At 42.6% G+C, this 10295-nt stretch overlaps 1 protein-coding gene across 1 annotated transcript; it reads left to right on the top strand.

Moving 5' to 3' along the window:
• Positions 1-807: 807 nt before the first annotated feature.
• LOC110966773 (noelin-like) lies at positions 808-9769 on the top strand. The gene is made up of 6 exons (XM_051951018.1): positions 808-1126; positions 4885-5034; positions 5179-5334; positions 5537-5756; positions 6162-6268; positions 6687-9769. The coding sequence occupies exons 1-6, from the start codon at positions 1058-1060 to the stop codon at positions 7347-7349; spliced, it is 1365 nt and encodes a 454-aa protein (XP_051806978.1). The 5' UTR covers positions 808-1057; the 3' UTR covers positions 7350-9769.
• The last annotated feature ends 526 nt before the right edge of the window (positions 9770-10295 follow it).

Here is a 10295-nt window from a genome sequence, read left to right as displayed (position 1 = left end):
CATTGCTAGCTCTTAGCAGCTCTGTTTGATCTGTTTGCTTTACAATCTCTTAGCAGCTCTGTTAGCTCTGTTTGCTTTGCTAGCTCTTAACAGCTCTGTTAGCTCTTTTTGCTTTGGTAGCTCTTAGCAGCTCTGTTAGCTCTGTTTGCTTTACTAGCTCTAAGCAGAAAGGGTTAGAAGAATGAGGTGTAATAAACTGGTTGTTAACATCTCCTCCAATCACATGAAGATATTTCTGTTGGGACCTGATGTTCCTTCAAACTGTCTTTAAACCTCCAGCTGAAATCGGAACCAAAAATACAGAATATAGCCTCAGAGGGAGAATTAAACAGGTTATGACAATGTAAGTATCTCAGAAATTATATTGTGTTTCGTTACAAATATAAATTTATTCCTAAATCTGATTTAAAATCTTAAACATCATTGATAAAATAAACCAGTTTCACCGTTTCAGCGACAAACACGTGAAAACAGAAATATTTCATAAAACACCGACATTTTCTGCCTGGGGCCAAATGGCTTCCTGAGAAACACACACACACACACACACACACACACACACACACACACACACACACACACACACACACACACACACACACACACACAGTAACACTCTCAGCACCATGGACAGCTCCTCCTCCTCCTGCTGCTCCATGGATCTGTTCACCAGCCAGGCTGTGACATCATCACTCTCACACACACACACACACACACGCACGCCCGCACACACACACACACACACACACACACACACACACACACACACACACACACACACACACACACACACATACACAAAGACACACTCTCTCTCTGAGCTGGAGGATCTTGTTTCCACTCGGCTGATTTTTGGCGTTGCATCAGAGAAGAAGAAGGAGGAGGAGGAGGAGCAGAGCGAAGAGCAGAGAGAGGGAGACGGTCGCAGAGAGCAGATAACCAGCAGCTTTAGAACCGGTTAACCAGCAGCTTTAGAACCAGTTAACCAGCAGCTTTAGAACCAGTTAACCAGCAGCTGAATCGACAGTTAACCAGGAGCTGTGAATGTTTGGATCAGATGGAGTCTGAGGAGAATCTGCTCAACGCTTATCTGCTGCTGCTGCTAATCGGATCCCACTTCACTCTGGTAATATCATTCTGCTTCTATTTATATTCTGCTGCTACACTGGAACACACACTGGATCACACACAGGAACACACACAGGAACACACACTGGAACACATACAGGAACACACATAGGAGCACACTGGAAAAACTGGAACACACAGAAACACACACTGGAACACACTGGAACACACACTGGAACACACTGGAAGACACACTGGAACACATACAGGAACACACATAGGAGCACACTGGAAAAACTGGAACACACAGGAACACACTGGAACACACACAGGAACACACAGGAACACACACTGGAACACATACAGGAACACACACTGGAACACACACAGGAACACACACAGGAACACACAGGAACACACTGGAACACACACTGGAACACACACAGGAACACACACAGGAACACACAGGAACACACTGGAACACACACTGGAACACACTGGAACACACACTGGAACACACACTGGAACACACACAGGAACACACTGGAACACACTGGAACACACACTGGAACACACACTGGAACACACACAGGAACACACTGGAACACACACTGGAACACACTGGGACACACTGGAACACACACAGGAACACACTGGAACACACACTGGAACACACACTGGAACACACACAGGAACACACACTGGAACACACACTGGAACACACACAGGAACACACTGGAACACACACTGGAACACACTGGAACACACACAGGAACACACTGGAACACACACAGGAACACACACTGGAACACACAGGAACACACACAGGAACACACTGGAACACACACTGGAACACACTGGAACACACACACAGGAACACACTGGAACACACACAGGAATCCACTGGAACACACACTGGAACACACACAGGAATCCACTGGAACACACACAGGAACACACACTGGAACACACTGGAACACACACTGGAACACACTGGAACACACACAGGAACACACTGGAACACACACAGGAACACACACTGGAACACACTGGAACACACACAGGAATCCACTGGAACACACACTGGAACACACTGGAACACACACTGGAACACACACAGGAATCCACTGGAACACACACTGGAACACACTGGAACACACACTGGAACACACTGGAACACACACTGGAACACACTGGAACACACACAGGAATCCACTGGAACACACACTGGAACACACACAGGAATCCACTGGAACACACACAGGAACACACACTGGAACACACACTGGAACACACTGGAACACACACAGGAACACACTGGAACACACACAGGAATCCACTGGAACACACACTGGAACACACTGGAACACACACTGGAACACACACAGGAATCCACTGGAACACACACTGGAACACACTGGAACACACACTGGAACACACTGGAACACACACTGGAACACACTGGAACACACACAGGAATCCACTGGAACACACACTGGAACACACACAGGAATCCACTGGAACACACACAGGAACACACACTGGAACACACACTGGAACACACTGGAACACACACAGGAACACACTGGAACACACACAGGAATCCACTGGAACACACACTGGAACACACTGGAACACACACTGGAACACACACAGGAATCCACTGGAACACACACTGGAACACACTGGAACACACACAGGAACACACACTGGAACACACTGGAACACACACTGGAACACACTGGAACACACACAGGAATCCACTGGAACACACACTGGAACACACTGGAACACACACTGGAACACACTGGAACACACACTGGAACACACACAGGAACACACTGGAACACACTGGAACACACAGGAATCCACTGGAACACACACAGGAACACACTGGAACACACACTGGAACACACTGGAACACACTGGAACACACACAGGAATTCACTTGAACACACTGGAATGCTAATAGTAATAACTAACTAGTAGTAATAACTATCTCATAATAATATTAATGACGACTAGCTTAATAACTAACTAGCTAGTAGTAATAACTAGCTAATAATAATAATAATAATAATAATAAATTACAGCTGTACTCACGGCTGCAGTTTGAAGGAAGCACTCTAGAGTGACTGCATGTTCAATTGGTTTATTGATTGATTACTCAGTTGGTTTATTGATTGATAGCTCGGTTGGTTGTTTATTGATAACTCAGTTGGTTTATTGATTGATAAGGATCCCGAGGTTGACAGGATCAGAGTGTTTTTGAGTTTGTGGTTCAGAGACACTAAAAGCTGCACTCAGTGGTTAAATGAAATATTTACAAGCAACATCTATTTGTTCTCTGAGTACCAACCGCCTGTCCTGGTGCTGGCTGGTTTTGGTTTCATCTTTTTCATCTTGTGTTTCTTGTTTTCACTCGTGTCTCTTTCTCCAGCTGCATGATTAATCAAAGTTTCAGTTTTCTCCAAAAACACTAAGAAAATAAAATCATTGCTCGCTTCATTGGTAGCTCCATGTTGTAAACAGAAGCATTCTCGTTGCTATGGTTACTAAGCTTAGATACAGAGTGTGTACAGTAATTTAAAACAGTTTCTCTGGAGCTGTTTAGTCCTTCATCAGGAAGTAGTGGACACCTTACAGCCAATCAAAATAGAGTGTTCACTCTTCCATCACTGACCCAGTGGACCTGATTTCAGGGTGAAGAACCTTTAAACGGTCACTCAAGATTTTCTAATAGGATTTAACCAGATAGTAATATATCTGTCAGTAATCCAGATTATCAAACTAACTATCTAACCCATCTATCTAACCCATCTATCTATCTATCTATCTATCTATCTATCTATCTATCTATCTATCTATCTATCTATCTATCTATCTATCTATCTATCTATCTATCTATGATGAGGAACCAGTTTGTGCTGCTGATTGAATTCACATCGAGTCTGTTTTCAGTGTAGAGATGCTGAAGTTGTGACACACAGACAGAAGGATGAAAGAAGCAATAACTAGCTTTGAAAGATCACAGCAGTAGAAGAAGGTAAACGGTGGTTGGGTCAGCTAACGGCCATTCACTTCCAATCTTTGAGGTTCTTGATGGAGATAAAGGAGAGCTGGAGGCCTCTTCTATAACATCTAGTTTATGAGTGTGATGTCCTTCAGGTTTCTGTGTTCTGTTCTGGATTTTAACACGTCGTTAACACATTCTTGGATTTTCACATATTTAGCACCTTTCTCATTTCCATGCTTAAATTCTCCGTCCAGTCTCGCTTTCACATTGTGTTCAGTTTTTTTTAAACCAACTAACAGCAGCTTGTCTGATTCTTCTGATGATGCAGCTACAGATATCTAGAAATGCAAAAAAAAAACTGCAATAAAAACCATTAATACTTTAAAATGCTTCATGTCAGAAATGTAAGAAACAAATAAATCAAAAGTGCTGATATTTAGGTCTATCAAGGAGAGGGAATTGTTGTGTAGTTCTGTTTTAAACCTGTGACGTGACAAATTGTAAAACAATTTGATGTTTATAAATGCACAATAAATAAAAGAGAATATTGTTGATTCCCGCTGAAGGAGGCTGTTCAGAAATAGGTCATGGTGTTGTACTGAATGTAGCCAGCAGAGGGCACCAAGTGCATGTTTGCCTTTAGTTTTAATGATTCAAATGTTCTTCTTCTGCAGAAGAAGAAAATTAAAAGTTGAGTGCTGTGCCACAAGGCCCGTCTGGCAGGTTTGAAGGCCTTAGCACCCCCTCTGCCCCTCTCTTTACCTGATTTAATGAGCAACACCTCTCATTTCCTCTGACAGGTGGGTCCTTCTACCCCTGAGGAGGGCTGGCAGGTGTACAGTTCAGCTCAGGACTCTGAAGGTCGCTGTGTTTGTACAGTGGTGGCCCCGCAGCAGACTGTCTGCTCCAGAGATGCTCGAACCAAACAGCTGCGACAGCTGCTGGAAAAGGTAACAGTACTGATGATAATACTGCTACCAGTTAGTAGGACTGTACCGTCTACTGGTGGATGTAGGGATGTGCTTGATGTTTGTTATTAACATCTGTTATGTGTAATGGTGGCGGGTGGTTTTCATGTATTTCTTGGTGTCCAGGTGCAGAACATGAGTCAGTCCATCGAGGTTCTGGATCAGCGCACTCAGAGAGATCTGCAGTTTGTGGAGAAGATGGAAGTTCAACTCAAAGGTCTGGAAAACAAATTCAAACAGGTGGAGGATGGACATGAGACCAACATCGCCAGACAGTACAGGGTACCGCCCACATCATGACATCATACCACTCACCCACCAGTCATTCTGTTTCCTAAAATAATCCGAAGTGTTTGGATAAGTCAGCACAGACTGATACTAATGCAGTTCACAGCATCACTGTCTACAAGTCTGGTAAATGTCCACAATAAAATGCAGCTCAGACCTCCTTCAGCCCAACGTTTTTATCTCTGCTGTCTGTCAGTCTATCAAAGCCAAGATGGAGGAGCTACGTCCACTCATCCCAGTCCTGGAGGCGTACAAGGCGGATGCTCTGCTGGTCCGACAGTTCAAAGAAGAGGCAGCGAATGTGACGGAACTGCTGGGAATGCTGCAGGAACAAATGGGGGGTCTGGACTACCAGGAGCTCCACAGCCGAGTGATGAGCCTGGAGGACCGGCTGAGGGCCTGCATGCAGAGACTCGGTGGGTAGCAAACAGTAGAAACCAGACAAACTGTCGGAGAGTCCGTACCAAGGAAAACATCTGCACAAAGTATCAGTCTGTTGTGCATTTTTTCTGCAGTGCCACTGGTTTCTGTGGATTATCAGTGACAAACACTCTGTGATACCATTTAAATCAGTGTGCAGAATATACATTATTTGAGTGTCTTAATTCTAATAATTATCCTTGTTGGGTGCATTTCTGATGTTATTCTTCTTTCCGTAGTCAAAAGCATTTCACCTCAACATCTGCTGTTTTAAATGTGCTCTGAAACTACGGTGACTCTATTCTCAAAGCTAAAGTCCAGTACCTAAAGAAACCTCGTCTGGGGATGTTCTTGTCTCTTTGTCCACTATGTAACTCTAAATATTGCTGTTTGTCTTTCAGCTTGTGGGAAGCTGACGGGAATCTCTGAGCCAATCACCATCAAGACATCTGGGTCCAGGTTTGGATCATGGATGACGGATCCACTCGCTCCGGCTGGAGACAACAGAGTGAGTCTCAACAGCAACACGGGTAAAACATGTAAACCACATGTTTCCAGGCAGACTGACTATCTGGAAAGGTTTTAGCTATGTTGGTTAAAAGTCAACATATCTGCACCTTATCTGTTAAAAATCCATCACTTCCTGAAACAGCAGCTCTGTCATCTTCACCCTTTAACAAGTCATCATACATGACAATGAAATAAGAGTTCATGTGAACAGGAAGTGGGAACAGGAAGAGATGAAGCAGAATCAGAATCCTTCCTGTTGTTTAGTTAGAGAATCACTGATGTTAGATGCTAACAGTCTTTATGCTGAGACCACACTTCTATGGAACATGAACATGCATCATATTAATACTTTTATGTTTGTAAATTATTTGCACATTACTTATTTAGTCTCGCTTTTTTTTTTTTTTTTTTTACAGGTGTGGTACATGGATGGTTACCATAACAATCGCTTTGTTCGGGAGTATCAGTCGATGTACGACTTTATGATGACAGATAACTTTACGTCTCACCGTCTGCCTCACCCCTGGTCTGGTACCGGACAGGTGGTTTATAACGGATCCATTTACTTCAACAAGTTTCAGAGTCACACCATCATCAAGTTCGACTTCGGCACGTCGCTCATCAGCCGCTCGCGGCAGCTCGACTTCGCCGGTTACAACAACATGTACCATTATTCCTGGGGGGGGCACTCTGACATTGACCTCATGGTGGACGAAGGCGGGCTCTGGGCCGTCTACGCTACCAATCAGAATGCTGGGAACATTGTCCTCAGCCAGTTAAACCCAAACACTCTGCAGATCATCCGCAGCTGGATGACCAACCATCCAAAACGCAGTGCCGGTGAGGCGTTCATGATCTGCGGAACCCTGTACGTCACCAACGGGTACTCAGGTGGAACCAAAGTGTACTATGCCTACTCCACCAACTCCTCCACTTACGAATACATCGACATTCCTCTGACCAATAAATACAGCCACCTGTCCATGCTTGACTACAACCCTCGAGACAGAGCGCTTTATGCCTGGAACAACGGCCACCAAGTGCTCTACAACGTCACGCTGTACCACATAATCCAGTAACATGAAGTAAACACAGAATAACGTTACTAACACACCATGTCTAAATGACAGCAACACATGCTGTCATTTTAAATATTAGATTTAAAGAATGAATATGGCACTGAAGAGTGAACACAAACCCCTTAATTAGTTGTACACTATCAGATCATACACTATATTACACAATGAAACAATATCTTTTATATACAATAAATCCTAATGTTCTCTGGCTTTCAGAGAGTCAGACGTGGAAAAGATATGAGGTTAATTTCTGTGCTTCCAGGACAGACAGAGGTTTTTCAACAAAATGGAGAAACAGCTAGCTAAGGGTTTGGCTAACTTTAACTCTATCTGAAAAAATCCATCCTCCAAGAACTTCACCATGTTTCTCAAACGGTGTCCTGGAGAGCAGCAAAGAGTTAGAACTGGAAGTCAGTCCACTATTAAACCGTAGACCTGCAGCTCTTATGGGTTTTCTTTTGATAGATTCCTTCCTGCTTGCTTTCCCATTTGTGTCTCTTTTAGTATTCATGTACTTTTCTGATATTTCCTGTTTTATTTTGGAATCACCTTCCCTTGTGCATTGCTTGTGTTTTTACTTCCTGGATTTGTCTGTTTCCCTCCTATTTTGGTTGCCCCCGTGAGCTTCAGCTGTGTCTGTCTTCCCAATCATTTGTCTTTAGAAATGTTCACTTCCTGTGTTTCAGCCTGACTGCTTCCTTCCTCCACAGGTTTGGTTTTTGTGTGTTTTTTTTTTAAATTTGTTGCTTTTCTCCTGACTTTTTCTTTTAGAGAATCACTTGGATTTTTGGTTTGTGTTTTTCCTGGCCCTTCAGTGGCTCTTTAGTTTGCTCTCCTGCCAGACATTGTTCCAGCTGTTCAGGTTTAATTGAAGCTTGTTGGACAGTAGAGTTTGCAGTCCATCCTGCTGTCAGTCTGTGGTCCAAACAGCAGAGTTAGAACCAGGAGATGCCGTTTGCTTGTTCAGCCAAGAGCTCCCAAAGGAACTGCTGCTAAAGCCGCGGTGTCTTTCCACATGAACATTCCTCCATCAGTTCAGTCAGAAGCTAACCCGAACCTTCTGTTTGTAGAAACTTGTTGGACCTCTCTCGGTGCTGGAATGTTTCACAAAGCACTGGACTGTTAACTTGTGTCTTTGACTGATTTTACTAATGAATGTTTTTTTAGATCAGTAACTGATGTATTGAACACAAATGCACTTCAAACTGAAACCACATGCTGATACAATCATAGAAATTAAACTTTGTCTTTCACAGTCAGAGACACCACCATGGTGAAATTATTTACACTGAAAAATACATCACATGTTTTGTGATAGATTTTTTCCACTATTGAAAATCTTTTCTGACTTTATGAAACTAGACGTACTGTTTGTACTCTAATTCTTTTCTTACCGTTGTGTAAAATACAGCAATACAAAATGTTTGTTTCTCTTCCTTCGGTTCTAAATGGATTGTTTTTGCTTGAGCAGATGTTACATGTGATCTTTCTCTCCTTCATTTTATCTAGAATTAAGTCTAAATTCATCCCGTTGTTGGCTCTTACAGCTGGTTAAAGTCAGTTTTAAAGTGAAGTTTAGCCATTTAGAATAGGAGCTGTGTGTTGGTGTGTTTGGTGCCTGATGGTTACCTACAACTGTTGAGTAATTGTGCATGGCTTCACTGAGCTGCTGCTCCATTAAAGCTCATGTCAGAGTCCTTTAAGTTGCAGAATGCAATTGTAGTTCAACACGCTTTTTGTCAGTTTCCAGTAATATTTGTACACATGCTAACTCTCTAAATATGTTAACTAGCTAAACATCAACCGTTCTTCTGCAGAATGACAGGCTCCACGTCAAACTCTAAGAGCTTCCTTCGACATCAGAAGTGTCTTCTACCGTGTGGTTTCTCAGACAGGATGAATGAAGAACAACTTCTGAGAGACCAGTCAGTGGAAACACGTTAGAAATGTTCTTCTCTGCAGGTTCTGTTCAAACTCTGTCAGCCACAAAGGAGCTCAGAGATTCTTCTTTGTTCTGGCATCTCTCTTCTTTTGCTGTCAGTGTATCTTCTATGTGACTGTGGGAATAAGAGTGGAGTGTTGTACATCATTTTAATAATTAACTGAAGGTTTTCATTATAATAGCTTGCTTGTTTGTTTTCTATGGCAAGAGATTTCTACTATATTTCATTCAGACTTTGGTTTTACTGTGGCGTAAGTAAGGAGATGTTTTTATTCAACAGACTGCATGTAAAATGTAGAAGGATTGCTCAGTTATTATGACCAATGGCCTTAATAATTGCAGTGTTTTGGATTCCTCACCCATCTTTTTTTTAAATAAAAATAAAACTCAGAGGCTTAATTTGATAGCATTTGCATGAAAGGGATGTTGGTGGGAAACACTGTTAAAAATGCATATTAAAACAATGTTTTCTAGCTCACTTGTTTGTGTTGAAGCACTGTTTCTTATTCCAACACCATTCCTCTAGAGACTCCTGCAGGCAGTCTGGTTCTAGCAAACCCAAGTGTTCACAGCAAGGAGCAGGCTACAAAGTGTCTTATTTGATTGACTGCAGAAATTTACTGCATAGAAACAGTTTGATAGATCAGAAGGAGGAAACCAGGATTATTATTTTTTAGCAGCTTCAGTCAATTCCAGCCGTTTTCAGTACAAAAAACGCTAATATTCTATTTTTAAATAAAAAAAAATGACGAAAAATACAGGGAATATTGGACGGGCATCGCGAGGTGCATTTCCTTGAAAATGACCGATTCGGGGATTTTATACCGACTTCAAGACATGTTTTGGACAAAATAGTTTACTGGCTTGTGTCATCTGGATGTAAAAGGTTGGATTATGGCCGTTTTTTGTGGAATCTTTTTTTCTGTGTGCAATAATGAACCCGGAAATGTGAGTCGCGCTGTGTGCGTTGAAGCCGTGTATAGAGAACGGATGGATGAATATTC

The sequence above is a fragment of the Acanthochromis polyacanthus genome, chromosome 7 (genome assembly GCF_021347895.1).
Source record: "Acanthochromis polyacanthus isolate Apoly-LR-REF ecotype Palm Island chromosome 7, KAUST_Apoly_ChrSc, whole genome shotgun sequence".
Classification (NCBI taxonomy): domain Eukaryota; kingdom Metazoa; phylum Chordata; class Actinopteri; family Pomacentridae; genus Acanthochromis; species Acanthochromis polyacanthus.
The sequence above is the reverse complement of the archived record's forward strand: the minus strand, read 5'-3'. Positions and strand labels throughout refer to the sequence as shown.

Excerpts from the sequence above, each read along its gene's own strand:
- LOC110966773 (XM_051951018.1), top strand. The coding sequence starts at position 1,058 with ATGGAGTCTGAGGAGAATCTGCTCAACGCTTATCTGCTGCTGCTGCTA. Across the intron at positions 5,035-5,178 it reads TGCGACAGCTGCTGGAAAAG|GTGCAGAACATGAGTCAGTC; the intron begins GTAACAGTACTG and ends CTTGGTGTCCAG. Across the intron at positions 6,269-6,686 it reads CTCCGGCTGGAGACAACAGA|GTGTGGTACATGGATGGTTA; the intron begins GTGAGTCTCAAC and ends TTTTTTTTACAG.